This window comes from Neocloeon triangulifer, unplaced genomic scaffold (genome assembly GCF_031216515.1).
Source record: "Neocloeon triangulifer isolate White Clay Creek 2 clone unplaced genomic scaffold, ASM3121651v1 ptg000008l, whole genome shotgun sequence".
Lineage (NCBI taxonomy): Eukaryota > Metazoa > Arthropoda > Insecta > Ephemeroptera > Baetidae > Neocloeon > Neocloeon triangulifer.
The window spans coordinates 5582889-5598880 of NW_026775550.1; the positions used below are offsets into that span (position 1 = coordinate 5582889).

The 15992-nt window shown below is 43.1% G+C and overlaps 2 protein-coding genes across 12 annotated transcripts in view; both read left to right on the plus strand.

Annotated features, from left to right (window-relative positions):
* LOC132194542 (signal-induced proliferation-associated 1-like protein 1) overlaps positions 1–15992 on the plus strand; it is a 61028-nt gene that overhangs the window by 17452 nt on the left and 27584 nt on the right. For all 5 annotated transcript variants that reach the window (XM_059615866.1, XM_059615867.1, XM_059615868.1 and 2 more), the window contains 2 exons: positions 2660–3001; positions 3305–3966. In XM_059615866.1, the coding sequence (XP_059471849.1) occupies positions 2681–3001; positions 3305–3966 (983 nt within the window). In that variant the 5' untranslated portion in view covers positions 2660–2680. The remainder of the gene's footprint in view (positions 1–2659; positions 3002–3304; positions 3967–15992) is intronic.
* On the plus strand, positions 10850–15512 carry LOC132194543 (uncharacterized protein K02A2.6-like). Of its 7 annotated transcripts, XM_059615877.1 has the most exons (3): positions 10851–12885; positions 13120–13240; positions 13304–15512. In XM_059615877.1, exons 1-3 carry the CDS (start codon positions 11268–11270, stop codon positions 15258–15260), a joined length of 3696 nt encoding a protein of 1231 aa, XP_059471860.1. In that variant the 5' UTR covers positions 10851–11267; the 3' UTR covers positions 15261–15512. The 7 variants fall into 7 exon arrangements, with proteins under 7 accessions (XP_059471858.1, XP_059471857.1, XP_059471854.1 ...); XM_059615875.1 differs by having other exon boundaries at positions 10850–13959; positions 14053–15512; XM_059615874.1 differs by having other exon boundaries at positions 10850–13711; positions 13796–15512.

The window sequence follows — 15992 nt, forward strand, 5'->3', positions numbered from 1 at the left end:
CAAAATTATTTGAATCAACAATGGAAAATGTCTCGATTGGCGTTCCAAAAGGAACAGTATTGGGCCCTTTTGGCTATTCCTCCTACGGTAATGATATGCCCTTAAAAATCATTGTCGCCGCTCTTATCTTGTTCGCAGATGATTCATCTTTCATTGTAAAGGCTAGAAACTACAAAGCCTTGAACGAAAAAACTGCTGTGACTAATGACAAAATGATTGATTTTGCCAGTAAAAACCGCTTAAGATTGAACGAATAGAAAACTCAGGTGCTGCAAATGCATACTGCTCAAACTAGTAAATTGGAACCACCTGTAATCAGAATTAACGACGAGAAATAGAAGTGGTAAATCAAGCAAAAATACTTGGTGTAATGCAGCATAAATCGTGTATTTAAACGGATTCAAGGGTGAAGGGGTAAAAATCACTGTTCGCAAAAACTAGCTAGAATTGATCAGATTGATCTATCCGAGATTTTTAGACGGTCGCCAGAAACGATGAAATTTTTTAGGCTCGATCGTCTCGAAAGGGCGGATCTAGGCCTAGGGGTGCAAGGGTAGTGAAAATCACTGTTCGAAAAAACTAGCTAGAATTGATCAGAATGACCTATCCGAGATTTTTAGACGGTCGCCACAAACGATGACATTTTTTAGGTTCGATCATCTCGGAAGGGCGGATCTACGGGTGCAGGGGTAAAAATCACTGTTCGCAAAAACTAGATAGAAATGATCAGGATGACCTACCCGAGATTTTGAGATGATCGCCAGAAACCATTAAATTTTTTGGTCTCAAGAAAAGAACCGAGGGTGGATCTAGGGGTGTGGGGGTAAAAATCACTGTCACTGTACGCAAAACGCAGCTAGATATGATTAGAATGATCTATACGAAATTTTTAGACGCTAGCCAGAAAAAATTATTCTGGATCGGGACATCGGGACTTGGCGTAGATGAATAGCTTAATTTTATTTCATTTTTTCACTTCATTGCATAAAAATTTTATGTAGCTAATTATTGAGACAAAAGTTTGTTTCTGAAAGTTAAAACGTTTTAAATATGTCAAAAAGCATTAAAATAAATAATTCTAGAGTACGTGTTTTAAGAAAAATGGTTTGCCCATTGCTTTACATGCGTGTATGAATTACATTAAATAATGATTAATTTTTAATTTTTATCAAAAATAGCTGGCAGCCTGAAGCCGCAATCGGCAGGCCGACGGCCGACCGACTGGGCCTCGGGCCTTCGCGCCTCGGCTCGTCGCCTCCGATTTTTTTCAATGTTTTCCTAGGGTTGTCTGGGCCCCTTGCGGGGCCCTCCGGGCCCAGGGGCCCGTGGAAACTTTCGCTCTTCCCACCCTTATTGCCGCCACTGGTAATGCTCTCTGATACAATGAACTGGAGCACCCAATGCGATCAGGTTGTAGCGAAACTGAGAAGTACCACGTACCTTTTTGTTAAATTAAGGCAGCGCATTCAATTCAATTCAATTTATTTTTCTCCAAACAAGTCGGTACAATCAATTGTGAAAAAATTGGTTGGGAGAAAAATAGGCACACAGTGCTAGTGAACATCTCACTGAAACTCATAACCGCGTATTTACCAAGAGGCGATAAATACCCGTTTACTCGCCGCACTGCAGCCTAAACTACACATTCAAACTAAATTGCTAAGAAATGTATATTTCGCCCATGTTCAAAGTCACTTACTATACTCAATTGTAATTTGGGGTGGGTCGCCTATGTTGGAAAAGGTTTTCATTGCTCAAAAGAGAGTTATCCGTGCGATGGCAGGTAAAAGATACTGGAAGGCATTGACACCTGTTGAGTCTTGCGACCAATTTTTGAAGAATTTCAGATCCTGCCAGCCTTCTCTGTGTATGCCTTTGAATGTGTTAAATTTTACAAAAAGTATCCTGAATTGTTCCTCAAAAATTCTGGATATCAAGATTTCTATCATTGCAGAATGGTTGTGACGATTTATATATGTTTGGTTTTGTCTTTTGTTTCGTGAAAATTTAGAAATTTTTTAAAATTTCCTTAAGAAGTAAAATTATAATAATATGATTAATAAGAACGTTGATATATGTCTTTGTTCCGTTGATTTGTATTCCAATATCCTGTGTAAAATGAAATAGAGAGAATACAGCATAAAAAAACGCTTTTTTTCAAACGCTCCAAAAAAAGGTATGCGCTCGCCACATTGACCTGACGCGTTTCAACTTTCAACTTTGGTTTTAAACATTTTTTTTATTTTCTTTTCAAAATAAATGTAATAGAAAAAAACAATCATGTTTTTCCTTAACGAATCAAATAAAATAGAGTGGGATTTAAAAATAACACAACAGTTATATTTAGGGTCAGGCCTCTTGCAGATTCAGATTCAGAAAACACCAAACAATTTATTCTTTTTTTTATTCAAACAATCTGTATGTAAACAATGTGATGTAACAATTTGGACAAATAAACAACAATAATAATAATTTAAAAATAAAATTTTTCCTCGCATGATGGTCCACGCAATGATGATGAAAATGGCTGAAAACTAAAAAGGAAAGGTGGGATTGGGGAATTAAATATTTTGATATTTTTGGTGTTAAATAACTGAATTTCGTACATATGTTTTAGAGCCCTAATTTAACAAAAATTATTATTTTCTTTCTGCTTCAGGCTTGGGAAGCTCTGGACAGGATGAGCAGCGCCGGTACAGTGGCCGCTCCTCTGGCCGTCGGGCCTGGCGGCCGAGCCTCGGCCGAATACTACCCATTGGGGCCGCACACTCCCCAGCGAGAGGTTATCAGGAACAGTGGGGCCGGACCGGCCTCAGGGACCACAGCTAGCGGGCGGGGCCGCTTCAGTGGTGTCCGGGCGTCGTATAATGAGCGTCTGGCCTCCAGGTACCAGCCCAGTCATCAACATCATCATCCATTGGCAGCCCCGTTGGCAGCAGCTGCCCCTGTTCGGGAGCTTGTCTACCGCAGCAACTCGAGTTTAGAAGTGGAGCAGGATGAGGTATATAACCTATCTAATCTTATTACATGTTATCGCTTTATATGTTGCTCGGAAATTATTTTCGGCAGCAGATCTGTTGCTTTAGTAAACAGTTATTGATAAATATTAGATTCACTGATCAGATGTATAGATGGTAAATTTTAAGTCCTTTGTGTTCAACTATTCTATAGTCCAAATTTTGTGAATGTTTGATGTTATACTTTTGAAAAAATCCATATCAAAAATATTATTTTCCATTCATTAGAAAAAAAAATGGAATAATGCCTGCTTTTATCAATCATTCTAATCCAAGAAATCTTCCAGGTTTCGCCTAGTCCTCTTCGGAGAGAATATGGCAGCCATGGTTCCATAGATATGTTAGGTGACGGCCCCAGTCCAGGCCAAGGCAGTTTTTTTGCTCTCCTTCAGGACTTTAAATGTAAGGCCCCGCCAGACCAGCGCAGTCCCGGACCTGCCAGAATTGCCGACGTCCTCAGGGGCAGGGTGGAGCAGACGGAAGTGGCCAGTACCATCCCCATGATGACTGGCGCCTTCATGGGCCCCCCTGAGATTGAACTCGATGCAGCTAGCCCAAAGATGAAAACAAAGCTGCACAAGTTCTGGGGTGAAAAGTCTGCAAAGAAAGAGGTGGAGCAGCCGCCAAGCATCTTCAAGAAGCTGCGTGGAAAGGCGCAGGGTGACGAAGATTTGGCGGTCATTGCGTCTTTTGAGGATGAGAAGGAGAGACAGCGGAGACGGGCCTTTGCCCACTATGACTGCCAGAGTCTGACAGCCAACCTGCCTTGCACTGCTTCTAGACTGAGGAATCTGCTGCTGCTAAGGAGGAGGAATACTGCCACCGGTGCTTCAGCCGCGTCTATGCGCTCAGCAACCCCGGACGCTCCTCTTTTGAATGGAATCAGTTCCAGTTCCGAACAATTAGATGAGGAATCTGGTGATGGAAGAAAAAATGAGCTGCTGGACAAGTAAGTTTAAATAAAAAACATTTTGTTCAAAGTCATCTCTATTTAATAACTAACATTTTTCATAAAATAAATTTTTTCCTAAGTAGAGGTAAGCTTCTTCAACTATTTCTTCAGGGTACGTTTCTTGGGATCGGCTCATAATAAATAAAACTTCGGCCAATCAGTTGAAAATTAGTTTTAAATTGCAAACATATGAAAACAAACAATAATTTTAACCAAGCCCGGTGGCCAGTTGTTAGAATGCTTGAATTCTAATCAGTAAGTTCCTCGGCCGTCATGGGATCAATGTGCTAAGCCTGAGGCTGTTTGTGAAATGCGAATCATTGATAACATTTTGGCTGACACGTCGGGAGTTCGGGAGGTATGGCGCAAGCTGTACCGACTTGCACTCGGAGGTTTGCCACGTTTCCTCCAAGCCACGAGCTGGAAGAACTCGGCTTGTGTGGCGAATGCCTGCGTTTCATTCCAAGTCCCTCGTGGCAAGGCCGGGGCAAGTAAGGTCTCAAGGGGGGTGGAGGGCACCAACAAATCTGCTAGAATGCCCCCGACCAGGGGTCAGTTTGGTTGGGAAGCACAAATATGCCAAGGGTGCTCGACTTCGGCAAGAGACCGACCCAATAGCCTAATAAGCTCAGATTCAGATTCGGAATCATTTTTATTTCATTAAGTCGTGAACGAATTGACAACTTTTAAAATACGTCATTCACATATTTATAACAATTTACAAATCAAATTTACAACTGAAAAACTCGTTCATGTCATAATATTGATACTTATATACAATTTCTCTTATTTTGCTAATAAAGTCGTTACTTTCCACAGTCATTTTTACACTAACAGGCAAAGAGTTGAATATTCTTGCTATCATAACTACAGGATTTTGGTTTAATATATCCAAGTGATTTTCAATCTCGACATATAGGTCATTTACACAGTGCTTGCTTTTTGCACTTTTTGTTTTCGGACTCATACAATTTGGAATTTCTGATTTTTTTCTAAATTTTTCAGGATGATTTATAAGGAATTTCATACATTCTAATATATAGAGAGAGTAAACAGTCAATATACCATATTTAGCAAACAGTGGCCTACATGTATCAAGCGCACAATTTCCTCTCCAATACTTCAGCCCAGTCATTGCTCTGACAACACGCTTCTGAGCGACGAACACTTTTTGCATGTGTGGTGATGCTCCCCAAATCACGATAGAATACAATATTTGACTTTGGGCATATGCATAATATACAGTTTTAAGTGAACTTTCTGACACTGTATCGCGCAATATAGTAAAAAGATGTGTCACACTTCTCAATTTATTTGCCACTCTTTCACATTGTAGGTGCCAATTCATTGTATCATTTATTGCCACTCCTACACTCCTAGTTGTTTATTTTAATTTACTGCTTCAATACCCGTACTATCTGCATAACCTTAATCTTACTAGCATTGATTTTTAACAGGAATTCGTCAGCAAACTCGACAATATCTTTATTAGTTTTGATAGTGTTTATATTTGTTTGTTGTATGGTTTTCCCTGTAACTAACACTGTGGATTCGTCAGCAAAAAGGATCAAAATAGCAATTCAAATCCGAAGTGACAGGTCATTTGTGTACAAAACAAAACTAGTTGGACCCAGAATTGTACCTTGCGGCACCCCCATATCTGATACTTGTCTCTCCGAATTAATTATTATTTCTGTTCCGTCGCAGTCTGTATCTCGTATTTGTACATATTGTTCTCTTTGTATAAGGAAACAGTGTAACCATGAAATTGCATCGTCTGTAACACCATAGATTTTTAGTTTGCGTAATAGTAATTGGGGGTAAAAAGTACCGAAGGCGATAGAAAATGAGGCGTTAGTCATTCAGGATTACGTTAATTTTTTCGCGTGCGTCAATTGAAGCATGTACCTGTTTTGCAAAGTCAAATAAAGCTGTTACTGTACTTTTCCCCTTTTGAAAACCGCGTTGTTCTGGGCTAATTTAGTTAATTATATTATTTTGGTCGAAATAATATTTCGGGTGCTATAAGCAAAAAAAAAAAAAAAACAATAATAATAATAACAATAATTTGCAAATGGAGTTAGTTGAATTTTTTTTTATATTCAATTCGTAATTTGAGAATAATGTATATTTGCGCTAGTGAACCATTTATGAAAAAAAATAAAGGGGAAAGAACAGGATTAGATAAGATTAGATCAAAATTTATTGCATTAGACATATATAGCACATCTCCAATTTGCCTTTACAACAGGTCATTATAATAATAATAATTAGTTTTAACCAATCAACTAAATGAAACATTAAGTGATTGAGGAACTTTTGCGCACTTGCCGCACTTAAATCAAACTCGGTATACTCGTCGATTATATTGTCCCTCGATGTAGTGGTGGTGGTTCCTTCTTTCAGTGAGTGATGGCTCGCGGCGCGACCCAATTGGCGAGGTCGCCCGGACAAATTGGAGATGTACTATATATGTCTAATGGAATAAATTTTGATCTAATCTAAACACCACGCAAATAACAAGTAAAAAGTGCGTCGCCCTTAAAAGTTTGTGGGCCACTACACACTCGATCGCTACCCGCGGGAAGTGAACGCAATCCCCACCTCCACATACCTATCGGTTGCAAGTGCAAAGTGCATTTTGCCAACAAGCCCCACTCTCGCCCCGCCGTCAATCCGCCGCTTTCGATGTTGTTTGGTGAACGATTGTAATTAAAAATTTTAGGGTGAAAGGGAGGGATGAAAATGTGGAGGTAAAAATTGTGAAAACAATATTCATTTAAAAAAGTAATTAAAAATGTGTTTCTGTATATTTTGCCCCTCTCATCTACAAATTAATCGTTTTAATAATGATTTCTCACTGTAGAATACATAGTTGGTTGGCCGTTTTTTTTTTGGTGTGTTTGGAGCATTCACATTTAATATATAACCTCTGTTTGAAATCAGTTTGATTGAGTCAATATACAGAACAATTTTGTATAAGTAGTAATTCAGATTCAGAAAATACTTTTTTTATGTTAGATCAAGTAGATAATAAATGGGGATAACGCTATACGTTCATTCAAATTAGCTAATTTGCATATTGATATAAAAATAATAATTAAGCAAAAATTTAATTTCGACTCATAATTTAATATATTTATGTTGATAATTTGACACAGTATTTAACTAATTGCGTATGATTAGCTCTCTGATTTAATTTGAATTAAAGATAAAAAATTATTAGATATTACAAATTTATTTTTGCATAAATAAATGAAATTTTTTGTTGAAAATCAAAGTCAATAAAAAGTCTCTAGATGATGATTCTAAAAATGAAAAATCAATTCCACGCTTAATTGCCGCGTGCTTGAAAGACGTCGTAACATTCATTTTTATTTTGTGTGCAATAAATGCAGACATTTAATTGACCAATGGCCCCAAATGCATTCTTTTACACTTTTACATCGGCTGCATCGGCTTTTGGGGTGCTGCTCAGATCATAATGCACTCGGGGCTAGGCTGTACCTCGCTTTATATGTTGGTGTGTCGTCGAACCCGCGCAAGCGTGTGCTTTGTGCGCGATTGTTTTACCCGCACTTGGGTGGTGCATTGAGACGGATGTTTTTATTTTTCTTAGCCCCTGTCTTGGCCGCAAAACGTCGGCACCTGACCCGGCGCTTTTGAAGCCTGCGCCTGTTGCAGGTGGAAAAACAAAGCATTATTCATTTTCGGCGTGACATAATTTGTCGCGCGCGGCCAAATCACGTTGACGGGTGCAGACGCGGCCCCTCCTGGGCCCTGCTTTCTCTCTGCAGATTTTTTCTTGCCTTGTGTGTTCGGCTCGCGACACAGCGCGCCAGCGGATTATAATTTTCTCCGCTATAATCATAGTTTTCTTTTTCATCTCGCGGTAATTTTATTATCTTTATTATTGAATTTCATACATGAAATTTAAATAGGGCAGTAACAAAAAAAAATGGTTCCGACAAAAAATAATCAACATCAATATGAAAGCTTTTAATAATATAAATACATTCACAAAATAATTTAATTCTGAGGCAATGGAAATTTAATTTTGCTTGCAAATAATTTCGTCGTTTAAGTACGGCAACAAAGACGGTGCATCAGCATACGTAACATAAATTTTAAAACAATTGCAAATATTGCTAAGAGTACAAGAAATGAATCCATGCCACCAAGGCCTTCGGTGACGGTGTGCAGCAGTCCTCGCGGCGCTCTTCTGCAAGTTTGCCCCGGAATCAAAACTTGAGAAATGGAATAAATTACACAGTACAAAATGCTGGTCAGAGTCATCTTGACTAATAAAGAAAACTGCGTGAACTCTTCATTTATATAAGCTTTTGGTGTTGATAAAAAGGAACATGCGCAAACGAGCAGGTGAAGCAAAAGACCGTGAATAATGTTTTCTAAAATAAAAAAAGCAATGTGACGTATTAACAAATAAACAATAAGTATAATTTATCATCTGCAAAATGTAAAAAGAAATATTAATTTTGCCGCAAGTTTTAATTATCTTTTTCCTCCGAAAGGCGCGTGCGCCATTGAAAATATAAAAATAAACACCAACTTGCAAGGCACATTATTTTACATTCAGACTTTCCTCAGGCGACGAAAGCTCTCGGGCAACAAAAATCCAATATGCGTAATAAATTTCCACATCCCGTTTGTGCGATTTCATTCGCTCCAAGCGGATCGGGCAAAAGTTACATGGTCTTCAAGTTACTCGAAAATCCGAGTCTCTATTATGACGCGGAATTTGACTCCATTTACTACCATTATACCTCCTGGCAGCCCGAATTTGAAAAATTAAAGAACGTCACTCTGGTCGAGGGGCCAATAACGGACATCCCCGACGACGGCAAGAAAAAGCTTTTCATTGTGGACGATTGCCAACACTGCAATTTAAAATTAATGAGTGAAATCTTTATCCGGCTGAGCCACCATAGAAGTGCCAGCGTCATTTTTTTGGTGCAGAGTCTGTTTCTCGGGAAGGAAATGAGGCGAATCAGTTTAAACTCAAAAATATTTTTCATATTCTTCAACCTCCGTGATAAAATCAGCGTGAACGTGCTTGCGAGACAAATTAACGCGCCCACGCGTATGATCATGAGCGCATACAAACAGGAGTGCGTCAAGAAATTTTCATTTTTGACTATTAATTTAACGGAATCGTGCCATCCGGCCCTGAGATTCGGTGGAAATTTTTTCGACGAAGACCAGTCGTTCTACCAGCCGGAAAATACGATTCTGCCCAAGGCGATAGATATAAATGAGGAGAAGTACTAGGCTCCGCTCCATTCGTCCTCGAGATGGCCTCGAAAGCATTTCTGGTTAGCGAAGCCGAGTACCGCAGGCTGAAGAGCAGACCAGTCGAGGGATCGCCACCGGCCGAGATAAAGGAAGCACCTGCGGCTCCGCGGGTCGTCTACCAGCCCCCGGAAACTACCATCAAAAAGCCCGAAATCACCGTTAAACTGCCCGAAACGCTGGCCATCGAGGGTGCAGGAGCGAGCGAGCAGTCGCCTGAAATGACGCCACCGGTCAAATGCTGCGGGGGCGACGCGTACGAGCAATACGTCGCCGAATTTTTCCAACTCGCTAAAGACAGAACGCGCCGTTTAGTGAAAATCGCCATAAGGAGGTTGGCCAAATCGAATAAAAAAGTTTTTGAAAAAGCGTTCCGCATCTTACGCATCGTGGCCAAGCGCATCGTTTGGGGAAACAACGCGGTTAGCTTTGGAAAACACAGCAGCACCGCGAGGCAGTTTGCAGAGCTCATCGTCGCCGTCGTGTCACCGGGCAAGAAACCGCGCGGCGTGAAAAATTATGACGGATTCATCGAGTGGCTCGGCACCGCCTCACCTGCGGCTCGCAAGGAGCTGACAGGGGTGCTGGGCAAGCGGAAGCTGTGAAAACACCGGCCGAACTTGTACTAAATAAATACTTTTATGAAAATAAAAACATCCCTTTCGCATTTTTCACTTGTGCATATTTGTAATTAGCGTGACGGCTCGCGCCGAAATAAAAATAAATGAGAAAAATAAATACTCAAAAAAATGACACCCGAAATCCGGCGGTGCGTCCGGCGGGCCAAAGTCGGAATCGCCGGACGAGAGCGCGGCGGCCCCGTGTCGAAGTACCGGGCCGAGGGTCGGCGGCGCAAAGTCGGAATTTGAAAGAGTCGACGCGGCAGCCCCGCGCGCGCCGCCGCCCGCCCGCCCGCCGGGGTTTGTGTTTAACCCCGGGCCGCCGAGCTTCGGTCCGGCCGCGGTCCGACCGCGACTTTGGGCCGCCGTACTTTGGCCCGGTATTTCGACAGGGGGTCCGCCGCACGTCTCTGGGCGAGTGTGTGCAACCGGCACTGCGTGTTGGCCGGTTGCAGTTGGCCGGTTGCATATCTTTTTTAGTGAGAATTATTTTGTTCAATTAAATTTAATGAAATTAAACAAAACACTACTCTACACTAATTTGAACTGAAGAAACACACGCACACTAACAATTATCTGAAATTAAATCGAGTTTGATTAAATTAAAGAACGGCATGGCACCGCAGTGAATTATTTTGGTATAAGAAGGAAGGAAAGGGTCGACGCGGCTCAAAAATGGCACGAGACTTGGAGCGAGCGTACACAAACGTGCATCAGCCCACGGCTTTTTCCATCTTCTCGCAACTGAAGAAGAGATTCAAGGGCAAGTATAGCGATGCCGAGCTGAGGGAGTTTCTGGCCGCCAACGATACGTACACGAAATTCGCTCCCCGGCGTACCAAATTCCCTCGCAACCCTATCGTGGCGCACGCCAAGGACGAGATCTGGGGCGTCGACTTAGCGGTCATGCACAGTTTGAAAAAACATAACCGCAACTTTTCATACTGTTGTGAGCCCTCTAGCGGCAGACAAATAAATTACTTTAGTCTTGATTTTCCTGCAAGAACACGAGTTGTTTCACTTCAGAAGTCCGAGAGATTTTAGTGAAAAAGTCAGGGTAGAAACCCTCAGGGCCATTAAGTTAGGGCCAGAAGTCTTCGAGACTAAGTAAGAAACATTCAGGGCTGAACTACAGCAAAGTGGCGACGAGTCTAAGGGAGAAATAGCAAGAAAACTGAACCTCGTGTGGCCGCCATCATCGTTAGAGAGAATTCGCGTGTGTGGAAGCAGGATTTAATCGTTGAAAATCAAGAAAGCAAGCGGTCATCCGGGTTTTCCCAGGGGGTTCTGTCATTCAGCCAGTACCTGAGCAGGTGGAAGTTCCATTTCGCTGTGAAGAAGGTGACAGAGGACGCAGACAAGAAGAACATGTTCGTTGATCATCAAAGTGAAGAAGCGTTTGAGGTCTTCTGCAAGGTGAGTGACCCTGAAGGGATTGAGGCCATCACCTTTGCGAAGCTGACTGAGAGGTTGGCAGTTTATTATAGACAAACAGAGCCGCAGACTATTGTCTATAAAAATGAGTTTAACCAGAGAGTCCAAGGACCTGATGAATCAGCTGCAGTATACCTAGCTGAGCTGACTAGTTTGGCCAAGAAATGCAAATTCTCAAAAACGGATGAGTTGCTAGTGCCCAAGATCATTTCAGGGTTGCGAGACCTGCGGCTGAAGCAAACGCTGCTGGCTGAAGAGGATGCAAAGTTGACTCTAGATTTTGTAAAGACAAAGGTCCTCGCACATGAACGAGCTGAACTGACCGCAAAGGCTCTTGGGCTGAGTAGCTCGCAGGGTACAGTGAACAAAATTGGCCAAGAAAAAAAGTCCCAGTGGAAAAAAGGTCAAGGTCAGCAAGGTAGTGACCAAAAGCAGCATGGACAGGTCACCTGTTTCGCCTGTGGTAAAGACGGGCACAAATTCTTCAAATGCAAGGTCAGAGACAAATTAACCTGCAAGAAGTGCAAGAAAAAAGGGCACGTTGAGCAAGTGTGCAGAAGTTCTACTCAGAAGGCAGCGCACCATCTGGAGGACCAAGAAGAGGGAGAAGATGAGGCCAGTGGAAGCGATGGCCAAGAACAATTGCAGGCAGTGACAAATTACCTGCTAAGAGTGGAGTCCACAAGCAAGCCACCAGTTTCAGCAGACCAGAAGCTGATGTTGGAAATTCTGCTGAATGGCAAGCCCTTGATGTTGGAAGTGGACACTGGTGCGACATTTTCGCTCATTGGACTCTCCACTTATGATAAATATTTCCCAGACAGAAAAGCGTTGCTTCCAAGCAATGTGCGGATGAAGGCGTGGGGTCAGCAAGGGGAAATTAGGGCAGCAGGAAAAGTTCAGGTGAAAGTGACTCCAAAAGGTGGCAAGCCGGTGAACCTTGAACTGTTGGTCATGGAGCAGAGTGGACCTTCGTTGCTTGGGAGGAACTGGTTCAAGCAGCTAGGAATTGCAGTGGAGTTGCCCATTATTCTGAAGACAGTGGACCTGAAAAAGGAGCCACCTGACCCTGAAAGACTGCCGGAGATCTTCAAGATGACACAAGTGCCGCCAGAATTTGAAGATCTCAAAGAAGTTTTTGAACCGGTGCTGGGAAAATGGAAGGGAGAACCGGTTCACATTCCGCTCAAGAAAGGAGCTACACCGGTGCGGCACTCCGCCAGACGTGTGCCGTTCGGACTGCAGGAGAAAGCGAGTGCTGCAATTGATGAGTTAGAAAGAAGAAAAGTCATCGAAAAAGTGATGTTCAGCGAGTGGGCTACACCGGTAGTGTATGTGGAGAAGGGGGAGGGAGTGCGCCTGTGTGCTGATTACAGCGCCACCGTCAACCCTTTGTGCTCAGCAGCTGATTTTCCGCTACCCACTATTGACAAACTGCTCGCCGAGGTCAAGCCGGGGTGCTTCTTCACCAAAATTGACCTGGCAGACGCATACTTGCAGTTCCCTGTGGATGAAGCGTCATCGGAGGTGCTCGCAATTGCTACTCACAAAGGTACTTACAGATTTTTGAGATTGCCCCCAGGGCTCTCCGTGTGTCCCCCCATTTTTCAAAAGAAGATTTCGGGATTAGTTTGCAAAATCTCCGGAGTGATTGTGTATTTTGATGACCTCCTGATTTTTGCATTTACCAGAGCACAACTGATTCAGAAAACAAGAGCAGTCCTGAAAATTTTTATAGAAAATGGGCTGAAAGTGAAACTGACCAAGTGCTCATTTTGCGTTCCAGAGTTGGAGTACTTGGGATATTCCTTCACTCAAGAGGGGATCCAGCCCAAGAAGGACAAGCTGGAGGCGCTGGAGAAAATGCCACCACCACAAAGTATTGAAGACCTTCGAGCCTTGCTAGGGTATTTCAACTACTACGACAGATTTGTTCCAAACAAAGCTCAAATTCTTTTTCCGGTCTACAGGTTGTTGAAGAAGGGCGTTCCATTTGATTGGACCCCTGAGTGCCAGCAGTCTATGGACAAGATGACTAAGTTGCTGGTCAACTCATTCAGCTTGGCGTACTTCGACCCAAAGAAAAGAATTCGGTTGGCCTGCGACGCCAGCAGGAAGGGGCTGGGCGCCGTACTGAGCCAGCTGGAGGACAGAATGGTAGAGGTACCAGTTATGTTTGTGTCACGAGCACTGAAGAAAAGTGAATTAAATTATTCGCAGGTTGAGCTGGAAGCACTTGCGATTGTCTGGGCCGTGAAAAAGCTGAAGAATTACTTGTGGGGACAACAATTTGAAATTTTGACGGATCACAAGCCGCTGCTGGGGATTTTTGGCAAAGGAAAGTTAATGTCTGATGACCTCTCCAGCAAGCTGAAAAGGTATTGCTTGTTCCTGAGAGAATATAATTTTGAGCTGAAGTTTTGCCCTGGAAAAGAAAACTGCAATGCTGATTGTCTGTCTAGGCTGCCACTGCCCGTCCTTGAAGATGAAGAGGAGGAAGAGGAGGCTCGAGTAGCTTTCTTGCAGGCTATCGAGTTGCCGCAGAGCCACATTTCGCTGCAAGAGTTGCGAGAGTTCACTGAGAAGGACGAGCAGCTCAGACGTATTCAACAGAAAATCCTTCAAGGTACACATCCTGATAATTTAACAAGTGAAGATGGAGAATTTGGAAAAAGGTGGAGAGATTTGAAATCCACTAATGGTGTGATTACCTTTGTAGGAAGGGCAGTGATTCCCCGAGACTTGAGGAGCAAAGTCTTGGGACTTCTACATTTGAATCATTTTGGCCAGACGAGAATGAAGACTTTGGCCAGGACGTACTTTTGGTGGCCAAACATGGACGAGGAAATCGAGCAGGTTACGCTCTCGTGCATGCCTTGCGCCATCACCAACAGAGCGCCATCGAAGGCGCCCATCATTCCGTGGTCGGTGCCCCATCGTCCATGGAGCAGAGTGCATCTGGACTTCTTCGAAGTGGTGCATGGCAAAAGCTACATTGTTGCAGCTGATGGACTCTCCAACTGGATTGATGCCGAGAGAACGAACAACTTGGAGACTGAGACGGCTATCAAGTACTGCAGAAAGCTTTTCCGAGTGCAGGGCTTATGTGACATTTTGGTGTGTGACAATGGGCCTGCATTCCGAGCTGAAAAGTTTAAGAAGTTCTGTGAAATGAATGGAATTGAACTAATTTACTCTCCTCCGTACAGCCCCCAAACTAACGGACTTGCAGAGAAGACTGTGCAGACTGTGAAATATTTCTTGAAGAAAGTGCCTGAGAAAGAGTGGGAGCTAAGACTGGACAGTTTTCTGTTGGGACACAATTCAACTCCAAGTTCTGCACTGGGAGGAGTGTCACCTGCAGAGTTCAACCTGGGTCGACGACCGCACACCCTTCTGGACAAGACTCGTCCAGCGTCGGCTGTCGTAAACCAAAAGGCAGCTCGGGACAAGAAAGTGGCAGCTGCCGTGGCAGAAAAGCCTTTGAAGTTGGTGCCAGATGACCAGCCAGTGGTCCTCCGGAGCTACCGAAACCCTAAAGTGAAATGGGAAGCCGGAGCCGTGGTGACCCAGCTGGGTCCTCGACGAGTGCTGGTGGAGACAGAGGCAGGCTTGACTGAGCGACACACTGACCAGATCAAGAAAATCATCAGACCTGCCGAGACACCGCCAGAGCCACCTCAAGTGGTCCAAGAAGTGCCCAGAGTCCGCCCCGACGTGGCCCCTGATCCTGTCCTTGATTCGGAGCAGAAGGATGGACCGAATCAGGGCCCCCTGGGAAGTGGATTGGCGAAGAGCGAACCACCAGACAAATCACCAATGTCGGTGCCGAGTCCCACTCGAGTCCAACCAACTCCACCTAGGCGCTCTCAAAGAGCTGCCGGATTGCCTGCTAAATTCAAAGATTTCATTGTGACCAAGAAATAATTCAGTTAAGTGAAGTGAGAAATTAAATTTAATTTTGTAAAGCAAGAAACACATCAAGAAAATAATACTGTACAATTTCCTGTTCGAACTTCTAAAATTCGTCAATAACTTTTCAAGTAATTGAATTAAATTGATTTCCAATTTTTATTTCCATTCTCATTTGCATATTTGTTCAAATCTCAGGAGGGAGGTGTTGTGAGCCCTCTAGCGGCAGACAAATAAATTACTTTAGTCTTGATTTTCCTGCAAGAACACGAGTTGTTTCACTTCAGAAGTCCGAGAGATTTTAGTGAAAAAGTCAGGGTAGAAACCCTCAGGGCCATTAAGTTAGGGCCAGAAGTCTTCGAGACTAAGTAAGAAACATTCAGGGCTGAACTACAGCACATACTTTGCCGTATTTTGCGATATTTTAACGCGCAAGGCGCGCGTTTTCAAGTTAAAAACGAGAAAGCCGGACGAGATGATTGAAAATTGCAAGCGGCTTTTTAAGAAAACCAAGCCGGATATACTGTTTCATGATGCAGAGGGAAGTTTTATTTCTAAAAAATTCCAGGCCTATCTAAAAAGCGTCGGCATCAGGAGTTGGACCGCTAGGAACACGGAGACCCACGTTGCCGTATGTGAGGCTAAAATTCGAGTTATTAAGCAGAAATTGTTCCGCTACATGCACTACAATAACACGAAAAATTGGATCTCGGTGCTGGACGACGTCGTCGACGGCATCAACCGCTC

Coding starts and splice junctions, on each gene's coding strand:
- LOC132194543 (XM_059615871.1), top strand. CDS start 11,268: ATGTTCGTTGATCATCAAAGTGAAGAAGCGTTTGAGGTCTTCTGCAAG. Junction 13,497..13,553: donor TGGAGGACAGAATGGTAGAG/GTACCAGTTATG, acceptor AATTATTCGCAG/GTTGAGCTGGAAGCACTTGC.